At 43.2% G+C, this 21,285-nt stretch overlaps 1 protein-coding gene across 2 annotated transcripts; it reads left to right on the top strand.

Annotated features, from left to right (window-relative positions):
- The first annotated feature begins 8,787 nt into the window (after window positions 1–8,787).
- On the top strand, window positions 8,788–16,926 carry LOC100724421 (melanoma-associated antigen 10-like). Of its 2 annotated transcripts, XR_010046491.1 has the most exons (5): window positions 8,788–8,837; window positions 12,126–12,187; window positions 13,231–13,336; window positions 14,257–14,376; window positions 14,795–16,926. XR_010046491.1 is itself a non-coding variant. In XM_013155467.3 (3 exons), exons 1-3 carry the CDS (start codon window positions 13,531–13,533, stop codon window positions 14,874–14,876), a joined length of 888 nt encoding a protein of 295 aa, XP_013010921.2. In that variant the 5' UTR covers window positions 13,348–13,530; the 3' UTR covers window positions 14,877–16,926. The 2 variants fall into 2 exon arrangements, 1 of the variants encoding a protein (XP_013010921.2); XM_013155467.3 differs by lacking the exons at window positions 8,788–8,837; window positions 12,126–12,187; window positions 13,231–13,336 and adding an exon at window positions 13,348–14,064 and having other exon boundaries at window positions 14,105–14,376.
- Window positions 16,927–21,285: the final 4,359 nt, after the last annotated feature.

The following is a 21,285-nucleotide window of genomic DNA, read 5'->3' as shown; positions in this document are numbered from 1 at the left end:
ACTGGGTTCACACTCTGTGTCCAAATTAGAGACACTGATGACTGATAATGCCTCCTACTCACCCTGAGCATTGGTTTCCTTGGTTGTAAAATGGGGATGAGTCCTATCTTATCAGTTTGGTTTGTTTGCCAAATAAAAATGAAATAACATAGGAAAGCCTTGGCACAACTTTCCTTTCAGGTCAGTGTAAGCACAGCCATCATTACTTTCTGTAGGGAGTGAGGAGCCTGGTGCATAAGGCAGTAGAGGCGGAGGAGCAGAGAGGAAGACAGTGTAAGGTGAAGAGGGGAGCGCAGCTCAGGAGGCAGGAGGGCAGGACATACTGGAGTCAGCACCTCCTATTCTTGGGGGCAACATGCAGCCATTGGAGGTTTTCCTTCTTTAATAGTGTCGATTGGGTTATCCCCATTTCTAGAGTAGTCCATACTTCGGCTATGGAAATACACCCTGTGTGAGCCATTTCGGTCTCTGAGCGCTGTGACACTGAGGTACCTGATGTGTGCAGGGCTCCACAGTCACCGAGCACTGACCTAATGTCAACTCTGTGGCCTGTGCAGTGCTGAGCAGTGACATAAAAAAAGCACAATTTGGGAGGTGCCAGTGAGGACCTGAGCTATATCTAGGGAGGACAACTGGTGATGGGCTGGTCTCTTGTGCCAAGACTCACTTGGCAGTCTCCGTTCAGAGTTGTAGCAGCACTGCCCTCTGCTGGTAAATCTCAGTGCCCGATTTCCCTTGTGGGGTAAAACCTGTAGAGTTGAAACTCTGGTTTGTTTTATAGGAAAGAGGAATTTGTAGCTTGCTGATGTGAAAGAGAAGTACCAGGACAGGCAATGCCAATGTCATTTCCAGACAAGAGAGTGCCTCTAAAATAGGGAATAGGGTTGGTCTGTTGTTTTGAAAATCCAGAAGGTGCAGGCCTGGGAGAAATTAGCGTGAAATAGCCATGGCTAATATTAATAATGCTGCTGCTGCTGGCGATGGTGGCGATCTGCGTGTGTTTTGTGGTACTGGTAGTGGAACTCATAATTGAACTCATAGCCTTTGCACTGAGTTACACCCCAAGTCCTTTTTGTTTTGCATTTTGGGTCAGGGTCTCACTCATTTGCCCAGGTAAGACTTGAACTTGCAATCATCTTGCCTCAGCCTCCCAGAGTGCTGGGATCACAGGCATGCACCAGTACACCGGGCCTCAATTGCTGTTTTGACTGAATTGTTTCATGTCTTATTTTTCACTTCCTTTCCAGTTTTGAGTATTGACTAAAATGAAGAATTTTCTCCTATATTTCTAACGGTGAACCATTGAAGCAGGTGTCACACACTGTAAGTGTGGCGAGTCTGCTTCAGTTTTGCAAGGGATTCCATTCCACCACTGCAGTGTGGCTTCAGGTTAAGTGCATAGGTTTTGCCGACCAACCTGGGTGTGAACCCCAGATGTGTCACTGAGATGGGCAGTTCTGTAACAGGGACCCAGAGGCTGGGCCTGCAAGTCTCTGGTAGGTAACTATAGTTAGGCTGATGCTTGGCCTCTCTGCTTACATTTTATATCTGTCTCCTTTATTACCTTAAAACTTTGGGTCCGATTCCTGCTCTGCATGTAGGCATATTAATCACACGAAGTGTGTTATATTACAAGGTTTACCAACCTAAGTTTACCTACCCGTTCAAGTCTGAGCACCCAGAGATAAGAGTAAGTAAGGGCTCAGGATTTGTAGGGACACCCAACTGCAGTTTTTACAGTGGCCTTGTTCCAGGTTCCTGGAGTGATGCATAGAAGTCTCCTGTCATTATTCTAAATCTGCAGCCACCTCACATTCCAGAGCCTTGCAGATGGATCGTTGCCTGGTGAAGTCACCCTCCATGTGGGTGTGGTGGCTATACGACATCAATGCTACCCTCTGAGCAAGAGGGAACTGAATAAGCAGTGGTGGCTCCCTAAGATGACATGCAGTCAGACCACACTTGACCTAGGTTACCTACCCTGCCCACTGTGCGAACCTCCAACACTCTGCCCATTACCCTTTGTTATGAAGCCAGAGGTTTCTGTCAACGATCAATGGCAAATCTTGAATTTCTTTACCATGGCTATGTTTATTAAAGCTCTTTGCCGCCCTTCACCACTGTTCACCTCATTGATTGGTGTAGTCAGGGGTAGCAAGGGAATAGATTAGGACACATAATTTATAGGATTTTTAAAAATAATACGCACCCAAAAAGTCAAATTCAGAAGAGTGTTAAGAGCTTTGTCCACACACTGGAGACCTAAAGAATCAAGCTGAGGGTCTGGATTCCTTAGCAACGTCCCTGAGGTGTCCACCTGGAGGTCTAGAGCCCACAAAAATGTTCATGTAAGTCTGTCAAGGCTCTGTGCTGAGAAGGCCCAAATGCCAGTGTGGAAACTAGAAAGTCATCTGTGCCAACAGGATAAAGGACCTGTGCCAGTAGGCTGAGGGGCCTGCACTGGAGTCAGGAAGCAGACCCTCAAGATAAGAACCAGAGTTCCCTCAGGGAGAACTGCTGCCATCCTCAGTGACAGCGATGTCCCAAGCTCCTCAGACAAATGAAAACAGCTGAGTTCATATCGGGAAAACCAGTGTGACAAGCTTCTCTTGGACAATCAACAGCACACCATCTTCCCCTCCGGTTCTCTTATTATGCTGCTGGCGATAATGTTTAGGTGGGTCCTCCACACCCAGAGCCAAGCTCACCCAGTTCAGCTGTGTATCCTTAATTGTCCACTAGTTAATCCATCACAATTGTCATGTTGGGACTAGCACATGAGCCAGGTCTGTTTGGAGCCCTGGAGCCAGAATTTCCACTCTACAAATTCAGTAGCATTTTTGTCTGCAAAATGGGCATGCTCTTAAGGACTGAAAGGGAAGAATATAAAGTGTTGATTTAGGTGTGGAGTTTCTTAGGAGGATTTGGTAAAGGCAGTTTCTGTCATTAGTAACAATTGGGTGAAAAATTAGAGCAGAAAAGCTGATTCCTAAAGTACAGCATAGAGTATGGGAGTGAGTTGGGTTACAGAGTCTGCTAGACTTACAGCAGGTCATTTACCAATAAACTGATAGTAATTTTAAAATATTCTAGGTCAAAAATGCATTTCTTACCCCTGACCTGCTGACAACATAGCTTGGTGCAGCCTACCTTGAATGTGTGCAAAATATTAGCCAACTAATATTTGGGAAAAATCAGATGACAGAGTCTGTTTTATAAGGGCTGAATGCCTCAAGTAACTAATTAAACACCTGTATCCAGTGAAGTGTGCTGTAGCATGTGGTGGGTCCCTTGTGAACTGAACACCAGGTGGGAGCTGTGGCTCCCTAGCTGCCAGCATCATGAGAGGATACTGCTGCATGGGGCAGTACCACACTGAAAAAGTCAAACTTCAGACTACAATTTCTACTTAATGTGTATCATTTTCATGCCATTGACAAGTAGGAAAATCATAAGTTGAACTGCTGTTAATGTTTTTGTGTTTTGTGCTGGATTAAACCCAGGGCCTTGTGCCTGGTATGCATGCAATGAATCAGGGAAAATCCATATGCGGCAAACTCAGATTTTCTGTCTCACCTGCTAAGGCCTTTAGAGCTTTTTTTTTTAATTACTAAAAACCTAAAGTTTAATAGTTATTGAAAAAATAGAGGACCCTCATGCCCTGTTCCCAACCGATGCCACCACCTACTCTGGCCCCACACCACTCACATGGGAAGCAGGAGGAGAAAGGATCTGCATGTGTCACCATCTTCTCTGCTGCCACCTGCCTGGGCTCATGCGACCCACACGGGAGAGGAGTAGAGTGATCAAACTCCCAAATCCTAGCTAGCTCTGCTCCTGGGTTCACCGTGACACAGGGAAGCAGAGGTGACAAGATAGACCTGATCAGAGACAAGAGAAACACCCAGACAATGTCACTCCAAGGCTGAAGTGGTACCTCGCTACAGAGTGCAAGTAAGAGACAGCCAGGGGAGATGGGCTTGGAGAGGGTGAGAGCTAAACAGAGATCTCTGGAAGGTCCAGGCTTAGGCTAGGAAGATCACTATAGACTTGTGGGAGGCCAGGTTTGGTGGGTGTAATCTTCAGAGGGGGTGGTCTTGAAGGAGAAAATAGTCTAGTAGTATGCTTGAGCTCTTGCACCACTCCTATATCAGCAGAAATTAGTGATATGAATTAGTGTAAGTCACTAAATGGGTAGCCTCAGTGTCTTTACTAAACTCAGAGACCTCTTTTTTTGGTAAAGGGCAGTTCATGAGTGGTTCTTAGGGTTTGTCAATATCTGGTTGATACTTGATGCCATTATTGTAGCTGACTTTACTACAATAACCAACAACCAAGGTGACATAGTAATTTTTTTCAGTCAGTTTTCTCTTTATGCTAATAACTGGATTTTGTCTGAGGGTCATACATAATACTATAGCTTACTTCCAAAGAATGGTTTGCTAGGACAAATAAGCCACCAACCTCAACACAAAACAACCAAATAGAAACATGAAAAGATAAGACAACAGAATGCCTCCAAAAACCCCCCACTCTTCTCAAAATGGTTTAGAGGGCATAGAGGGGAGGAAATCACAGCCGTATAGCAGAAAGGTCTGAAAGGGTATCAGTGAGGGCAAAAACAGTTTAATGAGGTGTCATGGGAATTTAAAGATATAATAATCACATAATAACCCTAATAAAAAAATGTTCAGAGTCTACTAAAGACAACAATAAAAATCTAGTGGAGCTAAAGAAATGATTGCAAATCATAAATTGCCTGCCCAGAAAAGAATAGGAGTATATTAAAAAGTTCCAAACAGACATTCAGGAGATCAAAAATACAATTGAAAGTATAGTTAGCAGAAGTGACCAATGTGAAGACAGATTGTCAGATCTAGAGGAGAGAACTCTGGCCAATGACGAAGAGGGAGGGTTAGAGGCAGGCACATTTCAAAAAGATTTTTGCAAATTCATTGGGTCCCCTGGAAGACTCTTACTCACAAAGTTTGGGGGAAACACTGGGTACTGGACGGCAGTCCTGGAGCATGTCTTTGAGGTCATGCTCATGGCAAACTTCTTTGGCCCATTGCATGGATTACTGTCCTATTTAAAACTAGGAAAAATTATATCACTAGAAAAAGTTATAGCATGTGTGCACAACTGCAAAACATGACATGAATCATCCAGTTGAAAGGAGTGTCAGGGAATAAAGAAAAGTACACCAATCAATATACACATAAATTACAAGGCATATAAAGATCCATAATTACTAAAATAATTAAAGAACATAATACTTTGGACACCGAGTAAAGAAAAAAACCACCTCTGATGGACTCATTTGCACTAAACATTTTACATATAGGTCATATGGACTATAAACTCACATCAGTTGTTCAAAGCAAAGAATTTGGCTTGTGTCTCAGAAGAGACTTGAGCTTTGAAAAATGTTGGAACTATTAAAATTTGGGGGAAGGCGTTATTGTGATTCTGATTGTATGGGCATAGATGTATTATGTTAGGTGAAATCATGAACTTGTTATTGTCTTTATTGGAAAATTAAATATGGTTTAAGGAGATGTGTTTGGGTTTGAAGTTTATAGGGGGTAAATTTTGACTGTTGATCGAGATATTTCAAATTCATTAGATTAAGAAACATCTAGCAGGTTAGGTTCCTAGGTGTGTCTGTATCGGTCATGGGTACGTGACCTTCGGTACTATGTATGGTGCCTCATCCCTTCTTCTCTACCACTGTTTCTATGCTCTGCTTTCTGGCCACCTTGAACTGGTCCTCCAAGTCCTTTGCTCCTCCAAGTCCTTCCTTCATGCTGATTGTACCTTGGAGTCAACCAATTGTAGACTGAATGAATGTATGAGCTAATTAAACATTTGGTCTTTTAAGTTTTGTGCATCCGCCATTGGGAAAGCTGATTGTTCTAGCAGCACTACTAGACTCACACAAGAAAAGAGCACATTTGTTAAAACTCATACAAGTTTACAGAACTGTGGACATTGGTGTATGCAAATTAAAAAAATAATATTTAATAGATGGGTTGCTCACCACAGAATGTAGATTGTCTACAATAAGAAAATGGTCTAAATGTATTACAAATGTATTCACGTTGTCAGTGAAGTAGGTAGGAGTAAATTACCGACCTGCATACTGTTGGAGATGAGTGGCGTCAGTGGGATGAAATGTCAATGAAACTGCAAATAAACACAGGAATCTAACTGATAAAGGTGTTTCTCACGGGGTAGAGGAATAGCTTCAACAAATCTGAATCTACTATTCCTCTATATTGGAACTAAACTATTAATTCACTGGAGGTAGTGTCCAGGATTTTCAATGATGGACTGGGATAATCCAGAGGAGGTGGCCAGAATTTTCCTTATGGAAATGGTTCACAGTTGGAGATATCAGTATAGAGTCACACTCAACTTCATATCCAACCAGCAGTATACACATGTAAATATTTATAGATATGTATGTAGATGTTTACCTGTGCAGTCAGTAGAGGAAGCTGATAAGCTGACCTCACCTCAGTAGCAATGAGCACCTGTAACACCCCGATAAATCTTTATTGAACTGTTTTCAATAGAAGGAATCAAATATCTTTGGAGAAATGGCAGAATTTAAGAATGGAGCAGGTCTTATGCATGATGAACCAGGGACAATCAGCGGCCCTAGGAACTAGGTAATAAATAACACTAGACACGGTAGTGTAGCATTCAACGAAATTCAGAGTATGGAAAACAGGAAAGGATCTGCATCTTGTTCTTTTGAACAACTGAAAACAACTGTGAGGAAGAAAGAGCAGGGCAAGGAGATTGGTAGAGTAAAAATGATTTAAGTGACACACAAAGAAGCTACTTCAAAAAGTGTATGTCTATCAGAGAATATTTAACATATTGGATATTTGATGATCATTTATGTACTTTTTTGAAATGACACTATTGCAGTTTTTAAAAGCACCCTTATCTTTTTGAAATGTATATTGAAATATTGAGAGATGAAATATTGGGGTGTTTTTAATTTACTCTGCATTGTTTCAATAGTTTCAGTGTAGGTAGGTGGAGGGACCAACTGGAACTGCATCTGTCATGCGTTTAAGGTCGCTGATGCTGAATGTCAGATATAGTGAGTTCATGACAATCTCCCCTCTACTGTAGATGAGACTTTCTATACTAACAAGCTTCAATGACAAATACGATCCATTAGATGTAAGATCCTAAAGGACACTGATCAATTTTTATTAACAAAATTAACAAACTGGTCTAAATAGACAGAGGAAATATTAACTGAACTGCAGAAGGTGAAACCATATTCAAAGCTCAAGCCACCCTCAGAAGTTCCAGGCCAAGCCTTCTTTGGAGTCCAGTTCTACCAGCGGTCTGGGAACACTAATCACCATCTGGATGTCTGACCATTCACAGCTTGCAGAAACAGTGCCTGTTCCACACACGCTTCCAGGCTGGCTCTCCGGGATTTGTAAGCTGGATAAGCATGCTCCAGGAAAAAAACACTGCAGGCCATGGTCTCTTCCAGCAGCAAATTTCCTACACAATTAAGTGTAGGAAATAATACAATGAAACATTTATTTAACTAGTATAAAAACAAACATATTTCTTAAAATTGATATCAAACATGCTCAAATAGGCATGTTAAAATTATGGTTTAAGTCAGGAACAAGGCCACTGTTTTGTACTTTCTGACTTAACCACAGAGACCAACAGAAAAGAGTGAGGGAAGCCTAGCAAACACATGTAGGTAACTAAATGTAAACATTTTTCTGAGGAAGCCCTGGCAGAGACTGAAGATTTTTGAGCTGGGAATTGTGTTGGGAAGGAGCAGGGTATTTGGGGATCTGCACTGAGGTCTGCACAGGTGGGCCATGGCAGCACATGTTGGAAGAAAGTTATAAAACTCCTGGTTCTCCCACACTGCACAACCTGAGGCAGCATCTCATAGTTGAGTGTCCAGTGGCTCCAGGGAAACATCAGGACCACAGGAGAATAGACATAGTGCGACTCCAGAGACTGAGCTAATAACCAACTGAACACACCTTGGTGGGTGAGGAGCGGCTTTCAAAATTGTCACTATTTTAACAGAATAAAAAGGATGCACAAGAAATACATAGCAAGTTTACAAGTGAAATATGCATATTACAATAGTCTTTACTCAAGTGTATGTACTCTACATATATATATATATATATATATATATATATATATGCAAAGGCATTTGTATAAATACGTATCCGTTCTGAATATATAAAATTATAGACACATGTGAATAGTCTATATGTACCCTTTATACACTTAAACTTGGCTCCTACCCTCAATCCTGGAGACTGCAGGCTGTGTTGTCATTCTGACCACTTTCCTCCCCTCTCATGGCTGCCACTACAGGGAATGCAGAAGATAGAGGGAAGCCGGCTGAGTTTCAGAGGACCAGGGTCCAGCCTCTGCTGGGAACCAAGGTAATTACCTCTAGGGAGGCCGGAAGGGCCCACAGAATCTCATTCAGTTCCTGTTGTTAGTGACATGTCACCAGATGTGCTCTCTACTGACCCCTGCTCTTGGAGTCAGACCAATGGCAGGGTCTTGTTCTGAGTTCTAGGATTCAGGAAGGGACTGGGGTGTGTTCGGGTCAACTTGAGATTTAAGGGTACACTGCAGTGGATTACCTAGTGGGCAACTTGTAACACACAGCTGAACTGAATCAGCATGGCTCTGGGTGTGGATGACCCACCTGAGGATTATTGCCTACAGCATAAAAGAAAACTGGAGGGGAAGATGGTGAGCTGTTGATTCTCCTGGAGGAGCCTGTCTCGCTGGTTTTCTTGATACGAACTCAGGTATTCTCATCTTCAGAGGAGCTTGGGTCCTTGCTGTCACTGAGGATGCTGTGGTTTTCTTTAGGGGGGCGCTGGATCCTACCTTGAGTGCTGCTTCCTGGCTCCAGTGCAGATCTCTTAGGCTGTTGGCGTAGATCCTTTATCCCACTGTTGTAGACTTTCTAGCTTTAACTGTTGTGGACATCTGATATCAAACCAAACTGGAAGACCCTGGCAACTGTTTATAAGTTAGCAGGCTGGCAGAACCAAGTCCAAACACCAGGTACGACTGAGAGTGAAACAGAAATTTATATACATTTAGGAAGCTTAAAAAGCTGATATTTATATACATTTAGGAAGAGAAAAAGGTGAGAGCAGGTTATCATATAATTGGTTACATGAATCAAGTCATGTATTGTCAGGCAGGTTTGTTCTGGGCAGGTTAGTCAGAGGGGTTGTTTATCATAAGGTGGGATAAAATGTGGGGGCAGGTGCTGGGGCTGAGTGGGTGGTTGCAACTAAGCGTGTCCTTGACTAGTTTATCTCTGTTGGACAGTCTTGAAAATAGAATATGTTTAAATGTCAGACAGAACAGGCAGACCAGATGGATGAGGTCAGACTGAGCCATGTTGGACTATCTCTATATGGCAGTTGACATAGTCAGTCAAGGTTGAGTCTAGTGGTCTAATTATGCGGTGGGCTGGGTGAGCACATCTTGCCTTAACAGAGCATTAGACTGTTGATTTTTAACTTTTGTGTCACACCACCACTGACCTTTGGGCCTTCCCACTGTAGATCCTTGATGAGACTCACATGAGCCACTGTCCCGCTTCAAGCGGGACTCAGGCAGGTTATCGCTGTGGGATACAGCCCTCAGCTGGATTCTATGGGTCTCTAGTTTGTGGACAGAGCTTCTGCACTCTTGCGTTTGACTATTTGGGTGACTATTATAAAATAATCCTATAAATTATGTGTCCTGTATTAAATCTTTTCCCTTGTATTCCCTGACTACAACATCGACTGACGATGTGCACTCCACAAACAGGGTCTCTAAACCATCAGATCTGACTCTTTTGTCAGCCCTGCACCCTAAGGAAGGATTTTCATGTGAGAATTCTTTCTAGCTCAGAGGAACCTAGGATTCCAAGTCTGGGTCTAGAGGAGCAGACTCAGCTACAGAGGACAGAGGTCCACGCTTTGCCAGGAACTAAAGTAATAACCACTAGTGAGGATGGGGGGGGGTCACCGGGAGAATCCCATTCAGCTCCTGCTGCCAGCTGTGATATCCACTGACTCCTGCCTCTTGGAGTAAGAGTGATGTGAAGTGTCTTTTCTCAATCTTTTTTCATCAAGTCAGGAGGTCAGAGAGAGCCAGGCTCAGTTAGGTCAAGTTGAGTAGTTGTGGGAGAGTGCGGAAGCCTCATCCCAGAGAGAGACTTCCAACAATCCAGATCTGCTTTGCATTCTAGGTAAAAATTCTCAGGCAGGGGCCCCCTTATGTCTGGAGACCCTGAGTGCAGAGTTAGAGCCTTGTTCTGAGGCCTGGGCGTTAGAGAGGCGAAGTGGAGAACTGGGCTCAGATAGGTCAAGGTGAGGGCCGAGGAAGGACTGCACTTAACCCAGATCTGCTTCTGTTGTCAGGCCTGAACCACACAAGGGCAGGTTTATAGGAATGAGACCCCTTCTCTACACCTGCCTCAGGAGATGAGGTATGAGAGCTTTGTTCTGAGGTCTCTGCTTCAGGTGTATGGAGCTGAGAGGACTTGGAATCAGTTAAGTCAGATTGATAAGCTGTGAGGGAACTGACAATGCCCTGCTCAGAAAGAAGGTTCCCACATAACCCAGGTCTTACTCTGTGCTTGGTGCTGATAACTATATAACTGGGTGCTCTGGAATTCCGTTGTTTGTCTAGAACCCCAGGGATTGCTTGTCAGGGGAGCCTATACCCAGAAAGACCTTTCTGGTTCAGGAGTCCCTGCATTTCAGGAACTTGGCCTGAGGGGAACAGACTTGGAGTCCTAGCTCTGGCAGAGACCAAATGAAGTCTGAGGAAAGACAGAAGGGGCCCCAAGAGAATCCCTTTTAGCACCTCTTGTCAACTGTGTGAAAGTATGTTTGACATCCACTGATTTTAGCCTGTGGAGCCAGAGGCAACAGCTGTATTCTGATGTCAGACTTTTAGGTGAGGGGAGCAGAGAGAACCTCTTCCCAGTCCAGGTAAAGTCCCGAGGGAGGTAAGGTCACCCCAGCCCAGAGACAGGATCTCTGAACAGTGCAGGTCCATTTCATGTCTGGCCTGGACCACACAGGGCCATGCTTGTCAGAATGTGTCTGCTCCCCTCTTGGGCCGCAGGAGCCCTAAAAGTTAGACCCTTGATGTGACAAGGCACACTCAGGTAAACAGGGAGAGGGGTTCAGACTGCCAGGAACCAATGTCATGACCTATGAAAGGGAAACAGGGCACCCACCCCACCCCAATACAGGAGCCCTTTGGAACATATCTCTTCCCTAGTTATAAGCCTTGAAAAGCATTGGGCATGGTGCGTGGATGTCTGGTCACCCAACTAATACAGGTGAGGATCCAAAAATGATGATAGTCTTGGCCATGAAGGAGGGTCTGTAGACTCTAGAACAGGGAGCATCACACAGGAGCCTGCCCCTATTCTAGTCCAGGGAAGCTGCATGCAAAGTGGCCAAGCAGGAGATTCCTGATTCTGCACTTAGGTCTGAAAAAGGTTAATAGCTTGGTGGAAGGAGTGTGGCCTGAGGAGGGGGCAGAGCCCAGGCCCTGTCTTAATCAAGTGGAGAACTGAAGCAAGACTCAGGAGCCCAGGACACGTGACACATAGGACCTAGTTGGCCTATGCTTTCAGACTGAGTGGTGTCCTGCATTCTGATGAATCTGAGGGAAGAGAGCTCAGGTCCACAGAGGGGTGGGGGGACCTTCCAGGACTCAAGGGGAGGTCAGTTGAGGTGACCTTGTTCTCTTGATCAGAGGGCAACCTCCACCTGTCAGACCTTGGAGGTGCAATGCATAATTTCCCCTGATTTTTGTTGTTTTCCCAACACCTGCTTCCACCTCTGTAATCATATAGAAATGATGACCTTGAATTGCAAGATGTACCTGTAGGTCAGCAGAAGGTACATGAGAATACCTGGGTAAGCTAAAAAATAAAGGATGGACCCTGGAACTGCTTCTTCTGTTCAAAGCCTGGGGACACCTCATGCAGGAGTTTTCAGCAAGGGTACGTTCTTACTTCTTTCTCCCTGGTCCCAGGGATACCAAATTGATGTTTGGTGTGTCACTAGGTCAGCAGAGGAGCCACACCTGGTCAGCAGAGAGAGGAGGCCAGAATCTTCTAGGAATGAAGGTGAGGAACTTTGGTGAGGACTGCAGGTATGAAGATACTCCACCCCTTGAAAAAGTTGGGACTTCTCAGAGCTTGGTTTCCACTGTTATCAGCCAGGACGGGGCACAAGCATCCCAGGTCCTTCTAGGAGTCTAGGTGTGGGCAGAGAGAGCCCCTTATTTGAAAATAGAGGATATACCTGGCCTCAACTTCTCTCTTCTATCACTTATGGGAAGACCCAATACCGTAGAGGGACTGATTTTCTGAGAATGCATCTTTGACTGTCTCATGATAGGGCTCAGGGTTGAAGAAGGTGAGCTCTTGTCATCACAGGGAAAGTCCTGGACCTCTGAATTCATCAAGATGATGACTGAGCAGGTATCCCTTCCTAGGGCTAGGACCCCACTGATTTTGGCTACCTTTTCCTGTTGGCCCTGGGCAGGTGTGTATGAGGTCCCTTGTAACCTTTTGTTCATTCTCAGGGAGTTGGTAGCTTGTTCTGAGGTTTGCTTTGGGCAACTAGAGAGCTGGGGTCCAAGCCCTGCCCAGGGACATTTTAGGGCCCTGATTGATCAGAGAGGGGACCATCCATCTCAGAACAGCGGAAACCTCAGAGTCCAGCCTACCCCAACTGCAAGGGCTGGGGGAGCAGGACTGTGCTTCAGGTCTGCAGGCAGGGTTCCTCCAAGTCTCTTATAGGAGTACAAGGGTCCGGGGTGAGAGTTTTACGGAGCAGTATCTTCAGTGGAGGAGGCAGGAGTCAAGGTGACGTGCATGGCATGAATGATTATCAATGTCCCCACCCTTCCAGATTAAAGGAACTTGTAATACCTGGCTTCATTTAACCTACCATCTGCCCTACAGTCTTGTCCCTTGTGGACCAGGTGCACTTCGAGGAGTCATATCACTTTCTGTCCCAGGTTCTCAGGGGCAGGATCTACAGCAAGGCAGGAGCCTATGAGGCCACATAGCACCACCAGAAAGATGAACTGTAATTATCATTTGGGAGAGCCGCCCAAAGTGCTGTTCTCAGCTAAGGCTGCTCACCACTCTCTCTCCTCCAGGCCACGGAATTCTGTTCACCAAACTCCTGCTTGCTGTACATTACCTGAGTCATCATGTCTGGATCTCCAAAACACTACCAGCTTGAGGAAGACCCTCAAGACAAAAGTGAGATGCAGGGCTTGGTGGGTGGGCAGGTTCCCTATGCTGTGTAAGATGAGGACACCTCTTTCCCTCCTTCTGGTTGCCTTTCCTCCTTGTCCTTCTGTTCTCTGATCACAGGCACCATAGAGGAGGCTTCTGCTGCTGGAACACTGGGTGCACCTTGGTGTCCCAAGAGAGTTTTATTGCCCCTCAGTGCCATGGCTGCCACCCCATCAATCCAATCCCATGGGGCCTCTAGGAGGAAACAAGGGGAATGTTCATTCCCCTCACAGGCTCTGTCAGGCACTATGTCCTTGATTACTGATGTCATAGATAATAAGGTGGCAGAATTGGAGTTCCTGGCCATTAAGTATCAAATGAAGGATCCAACCCCCAAGGCAGAAATGCTGGAAATTGTTACCACAAATTACCAGGAGCACTTCCCTGTGATCTTCAGGGAAGTCTCTGAGTGCATGCAGCTGGTCTTTGGCATTGATGTGAAGGAAGTGAACTCTGCCAGCCACTCCTATGTTCTTGTCCCTGCCCTAGGCCTCACCTATGATGGGATGGTGGGTGATGACGAGAGCATGCCCAAGAGCAGTCTCTTGATGATTATCCTGGGTGTCATCTTTCTTCAGGGCAGCCATGCCAGCGAGGAGGTCATTTGGGAAGGGCTGAATGAGATAGGAATATATGCTGGGAGGGAGTGCTTTATCAAAGGGGAGCCCAGAAAATTCATCACTGAGGATTTGGTGCAGTACCTAGAGTATCATCACTGAGGATTTGGAATAGTACCTGGAGTATCAACAAATGCCTAACAGAGATCCTGCTTGTGAGTTCCTGTGGGGTACCAGAGCCCATGCTGAAGCCAGCAAGAAGAGAGTTCCAAAACTTTTGACTGAGGTCAAGGATACCACTCCCAACGCCCTTATTATCTGTTATAGGAAGTTTTGGGAGATGAAGACAAAGCTCAACTTCCAGGTCCAGTGGAAGGATGATGACTTGGGTCAGGACCAGGGCTGGGAATATTGCAGTGTCCAATCCAGCAATTTCTCTACTTCCAGGTGAATTCTGAGGCATCCTTAACTGTGTTTGAAAAGAGTAGTCATTTTTCTACGTATGCAGAGGCAGAATAGCGATTGCTTTGCATTTTTCTTCTATGTGGGTGCCTTGTAAACTTTTTTCCTTTTGATATTGTTTTCAAAAGTTGTTTCTTTTAATAGAAGATTTAATTCACTTCAATTTCTAAATGTTTAATGATGTGGGTAACAAACATATTGCTCTTTATATTTTAAGAGTGTTGCTGTTTTTAAGACAAATTGTAAAATCTTCCATTCTATTTTGTGATCTGGAGGATGATATATGGCATTGAAGTACAAGCTTTCTTGGCGAGGTAAAAGGAGTTGTTTGTGAAATAGATGGGGTCATTAAAGACAAAAAAAAATGTTAGACACTTAATTCTATTTTCCTTTTCCCTTTTAGTGTGCTGTTATGTAAAATTAAAAAAAAAACTATGCCTGTATATGCTTGGATCATTCAAAATTATTGGAGAAATTTATTCTAAGTAAAGAACCCCATCTGCTCACTGATGCACTGACTTAAACCTTCATTGCAAAGTGTTCTTTGGAATGCCCCTGTGTCTGTGGTGGAGAGCAAATGAGGCTGAGCAGGACACACTCTTCCCCTTAAGATGGTGGAGTCTGGGGCGGCAGCCATGGCAGGGAGATGGAGCGATGCCCTCCAGAACAGTAAGACAGCAGTGAGTGGATGTGGCCCAGCAGAGAGCAGCCCAGAGGAATGTGAAACCCTGGCAGTTTGGGGATGGGAGAAACTGTTGTTCTTTCTGTGGGAGTCCACTTTATATTATTTTGGTTTAAATTGTTCCTTAAATTTAAGTCTATTGGTACAATTCAGCGATACATATGAATCACAATCACTGTATGAAATTTGTATTAGTCCATGATGTATATCTTGATTCCTCATTGTTTTTTTCCCATTTCTATCCCTTCTTTTCAGATCCCCTTCCCCTCCCTGTCCACAAAGCCCTGTTTTAATTTTATCCTTCTTTTTTTCTTTCCCTTCCTTCCTTTCTGTCTTCCTTCTCCCTAGTTCCCTTTTACCTCTGGTAGGTGCTGGATACAGGCAGAAGGTTCAAGCAGATCTCTGGATTTAATATGAGAGCTTTCATAACATGCTGTCTCTGAAAGCCACACCTACTAGGCCTGGCTTCTCTCCACGGAGGGCAAGGCCCTGTGTTATTCCCAGTCTGAGTGGCCTCTCTGAGACTATCTCCCATTTTTGTCTCTCTCACTCAGTCACTGTGGAGGGGTAACACTAGAACTCTAAAGTGAAGATGTTTTGTAGTTTTTCTGTGGCTCAGTTTTAAATAACCCCTTCCCCAAATGGCTATTTTAATAAAGTCTCTGGCAGTATGTTGGGTACAGCATTTGATTTCTTCTCTAAATGTAGCATTCTGTGAGGAAGGAATCATTTTTGCCATAACACCCCACATTGCCATACAGTTTTGTAGTTTGCAGTCACACTGGGCTTTTCATAGGCTAACCCTGTTTCTCCCTGGAGTCCTCAACCCTGGGGCTTACCTGTGTTCTGGCTTCCCCTCCTTGGGAGCCAGGGTTAGCTTCCAGACTGCCCTGTTTTTTCATTGTGTTGCTGCTCTGTTTCGCCAGCTTCTCTGTAGTTTTTAATTTTCCTACGAGTTCCTTCCCAATTCCTGGAGATATAATTCTATTTTTGTCTCTTCCAAGTTACTATTTTCCAAGTGTCTAGATTTCTGGGCCTGGAGAGGCTCTAGTTTGCTGCTGAATGCTGCTCCACCATGTTGGTCCTGCACAGCAGAGAACATAACCATTAGAGTGAAGGGGAAAATGGTAGAAAGAGAAATTTTTTTTCCAAAGAAATTATATCTGTATCTATATATCTATATATTAGGCATGTCCCCAAAATACCCAATCAAAAAATGGGCAAATGAATTTCACAGAAACTCAGAGGAAGAAGAACAAATGGTCGATAAATATGCAAAAATATGTTTAACATGTATGGCTTTTAGGGAAATATAAATCAAAACAACTACAATTCCACCTTCCTTCAGAAAGAATGGTTATCCTCAAGAATCAAATAATACAAATGCTGGCAAGAGTATGGGAAAAAGGAAACCTGCTACATTGTTGGTGGGAATGTAAACTGGTACACCACTATAGAAATCAGTATGAAAAATCCTCAAAAAACTAAACAGAGAAACTCCATTGAGCAGCTATTTCCCTTTTTGGTATTATCCAGAAAGAGTCAAAGGCAGCAAATAAAAGTGACACAGTCATGCCCATCTTTATAGCATCATAACTCATAATGGCTAAAGCTTGGAAGCTGTCTACCGCCTGTAAGTCCATCAACAGGTGAATTGATAAAAGTATTCAAAATGGAATACTACTGTGAAATAAAGATAATTTTGTGTCATTTGTAAGAAAATGGATACGTCTTGAAATAACAATATTAAGTGACATAAATCAGGTTTACAACCTTAATTATCCCATGATTTTTCTTAAATAGGAAAACAAATGTGCAAATCATTTAAACAGTAAAATCAAGGTAAATGATAAAGTGAGATCAGTTTCTTGTAAATGAGAAAGGATCTTAAAATCAGGTGGAAAAGAGGAGGGGAAGGGAAGGTAAAATGAATTATGATGTGTTATGTTCATGGACCAACTCCCCACAATGAATGTAATCATGTACTGCAAACATGTACTAATAAACTTTTAAAAGTTTTTAAAAAATATTTCCTTAGCCCTCAATTTAACTCTATTTGGAATAACATTGTTTAGGAAGATAACTGTGATGAAATAAGTTAGTAAGGGTAGATCACTCTTCCCATTGACCTATGGTCCTTGTTAGAAAATGCACACACCAGGTGTCAGTATTCCTCTCTCTTCCACTCTCTTCTCTGCTCTTTGCCCTCTATCCCTCTTCCTCTTCTTCTCTTCCTTCTCTTTTCTCTTCTTTTCCTCTTCCTATTCTTTTTCTTCTTCCTCTTTTGATCTTTTTCCTTCTTCTCTTTCTTCCTCTTCTCCCCCCCCCCCATATGCAAGAAATCCATGTGAAGACACAGCAATTATGTGACCAATCGGTCAAGCACAAAGTCCCACCTTTCTCATTCCAGATAAAATGCTAAAGAAGGAAGCTCACAAATTCCAAGGCAGACTCTGGAATTTACTGAGCTCCTATCTCAACAAATTTTAAAAAGTTCTGGTAATGTATCTGTGTGATAGTGATTGCCTACCATGCAGTAGACCCTGAGGTCCGTCTAGGATACTGCAGAGAGAAAAAAAACTATGAAGATGATCATCGAAAACAAGGAATAGGTGCTTCACCAGAAACCAAGTGGTTTTTGCTGATGCCTTCATTCTGTTGTGCTAAAGTCTAGAATTGTGAGTAAATGTGTTTCCGTTTTATAAGCCATCCAGGCTGTCATATTCAGTTATGACAGAACCAGCAGATCAATTCATACTACTTCTAATACCAGGTAGTACAATTAGGTGAAAGATCATTATGGAAAGGCATGACCAGAAAAGCAGTTGAAGTTAAATAATCGTGAGACATATTTGAGAGCAGTATACTCAAAAATAGCAGGAGCAATACTCTTGTTAAGTGCACAAGAACTTCTTCCAAGACAGACCATATAAAACATCACAAAGCACTCATCCATAAATGTAAAAGGACTCAAAAGGTTTAAAGTTATATGAAATATGTTCCCCTGACCAGAAGATCATGGAACTAGAATCTATAACAAGGAAATTTGAGACATTTTCAAAACAAAGAGAACTGATGCAGTGTATTTCTATACATCTATATGATTTCTTGTACTGCCATAACAACAAAATAACTGAGTTGGTGACTTAAACCAACAGGCATCCATTTTTTCACAGTCCTGGAGACTGGAAGACCAGGTGGAATTACCTGAAGGTATACATTTTCCTGCAACCTGGGTTCTTGCCCTGCAGGTGGCGGATGAACCATAGCTCTTGACGTGATCATCTCTCTGTGCATGCATATCCCTGATATGCTTACTTATCTGTTCTGATATCCTCTGTTCAAAAGGACATTAAGATCAGGCCCTTTCTGCTAACTACACAGTAAGATAATCACTGAACAAATTCGGCAAAGCAGAGTTTATTTGATAGTTGGCAAAGTACGGATGGTGGCTGAAACCTGCCACCCCAGCAACTCTGATGCAATAAAGGAGAATTAGGGGAAAGGTGACCAGTGGTCTGCATGTGCACCATCAATTTTCATATCTCTCTAGGGATCACATGTTCAGGAATGAGAAACATTAGCATGATCTAAATGTGAAAGCTTTGGATTTTGACACCAAACCATCACTCATTAGATACCTGCCCAACCTCAAGTGAAGAAAGATAGTGTCCACATGAGTGACCTCCTAGTCCCGGGAAAGTAACCTGGGTAAATTTTACCATCATGACACCCCCTGGCAAAAGGGGTCTACAGCAGTGGTGGTGACAGACTGTTAACAAGTTTGCTCAGAGGCAGAACCACAGGTAGAAATAACCTTTCAAGTTAATGCAGAGGATGTAACTAAAAGCAAATAAACATAGAGGCTTGGTTTATTTAGGTTTTTCTCTTAGTTTCAATGACACCAGATTGAATTTGAGCTTAGTCTAATGAAGTATCTTTTACCTCCATTCCCTCTTTAAAGAATCTATGGCCAAACACAGTCACATTCTGTATTCCTGCAAGTAGACCAGCATCTGAGATTGGTGATGAGGGTACAAGATTCAGAGCATAACAAAATGCCGTGAAGCACAAGAGAAGCAGAAGAAAAACTAGTAGTTACCTTGAAGTGAACAAAACCATAAATGTGCATCGCTTGTGCTTACTCTATAGTTAGAAGAGCTCCTGCCGAGCATGCATAGGGCACGGGGTTTGATCCCCACCACTGCAAAACAGAAAAGAAACAAAATGAAAAAGCGTATCACAAAATAAGTGAATGCACAGAAATAGGACTCATAAAGGTAAAGTGCAATGTTCACATTAAAAAGAATGACCTCAAATAATAACCTTGCCTACAATGCATAGAGGCAAAGAGCAATTCCACCCATAGCCAGCATAAATAAGGTAAGGATAATGCAGAATAGGGTAGACAGAATGAAATGCGGAATAAAAGTAAGTGGGAAAATTGATGTGAGGGAAGTTTGAATTTTGAAAAGATGGATGAAATAGACATGAATTGGGGCTGGGGATATAGCTGAGCAGCACAGCACTTGCTTGGCAAGCCCAAGGTTCTGAGTTCAATTTCTGGTAAAAGAAAGAAAGAAAAGAAAGAAAGAAAGAAAGAAAGAAAGAAAGAAAGAAAGACAGAAAGAAAGAGAGAGAGAGAGAAAGAAAGAAAGAAAGAAAGGAAGAAAGAAAGAAAAAGAAAGAAAGAAAGAAAGTCATAAATTTAGCTGGACTGAGCAAGGTAAAAGAGAGGAGACCCAAATTGCCAAAATTGTTTTGAAAAGCTGTGTAGTGCATGTTTGCAGGTATGATGTTCTAAAGAAGGCAAAATAATGCACATAAAAAAGAACCCTAATTGACCCTGGTTCATGGAGGAGGAAGGTTAAGAAAGGTTGACTAGGTGGAGGCAGGGGCATTTTTTTAGGGCAGGGAATGTATTCTGAACAACATTGTAATTGTGATTCCTTGATGGCCACACATGAGTCAAAACTTGCTCATTTTACAGTGAGGTAAATATAGGCTCTTTAAAACTTTGAAAATGAACATATAAACAAGAAGCACCGTGTACAGGGCAACCTTGAAATCCTTGTGACAAAGAGAATGTGGGCCATTGGTCTAGCACCCCCACCAAACATGAACCTGGGAGACTGAGGGCAGGGTTATGCAAGTTCTTTTCTAGTTGTTTGTCATGTCCTGGAGGATTCTCCTTCACAAAGAGCATTGGAGGAGGATTGGGTGGAGGAAGGTTGGCCTAGAGCATGCCTTGTTGGTTTCATACATGGACAATATCTGCAGCTTAATATATTCATTCCTGTCCTAGTTTAGAAGTACTGAACACCACACACCCAGAGCTGGAAAAAGTTATATCACATCGGCATGGTTCTAAGACATGACAAAAACCATGCATGACAATAGAGTTTCAGGGGACAAAATAAAACTACACCAAAGAATGCACACTGGAATCATTTCATACACATTCAGAAATAGTAAAGCCATCTGGAAAGTTATGTTTTGGACACAAAGAAAACCACTTCTGAGCAACACTTTGTTGCAGGGATTTACGTGTAGCTGATACTGAATACACACACAAACTTTCCAGTGCAAAGTTTGCCTTGAGTCCCAGAAGAGACTTAGGCTTTGATTTTTGAAATGTGCTGGAACTGTTGAGATCACAGAAGGGATTCTTGTGTTTCCAGTTGTATGGGGGAACTGAATTTTGTGCTTCCAAATCTTTTCCTAAGATATTTCTGCCTTGGAACCAGCTTGCTGTAGACTGAAAACATGAGCCACTTAAGCCTTTGCTTCTTTCAGTTTTGGTTGTTGTAGCAGTAAAATGCTAAGCAAGTCTGAGCTGCTGTATTATGTTTTAAGAATGATGGAATTGCCGATATCTTGGGGAAGGTGTTATTGTATTGTCCTTTGTGTGGGGGACAGTTGTATTATATTTGTTGCAATTATTGTCTTTGTTTGGAGATTAAGTATGGGTAATTAACACTGGAAAACCACAGAAGAGAGAAAACAACTAGCAAAGACACACAAGCGAATGAACGTAACAAAACAAAACATGAGGAAGGCCTGGAGGACAGAGAAGACTGTGGAGCTGGTCCCTGTGTGTTCGTGGATAAGGGCAGGAAGCTGAGGGCTGCACAGGTAGCATATGACAGCATCAGCCAGAGGACAGTTTTGAAACTCCTGCCTCTGAATCACTGCACCTCATACCAGAGATG

Source organism: Cavia porcellus, unplaced genomic scaffold (genome assembly GCF_034190915.1).
Source record: "Cavia porcellus strain 051 isolate PalLab524CR breed Dunkin Hartley unplaced genomic scaffold, mCavPor4.1 scaffold_3, whole genome shotgun sequence".
Lineage (NCBI taxonomy): Eukaryota > Metazoa > Chordata > Mammalia > Rodentia > Caviidae > Cavia > Cavia porcellus.
The sequence above is the reverse complement of the archived record's forward strand: the minus strand, read 5'-3'. Positions and strand labels throughout refer to the sequence as shown.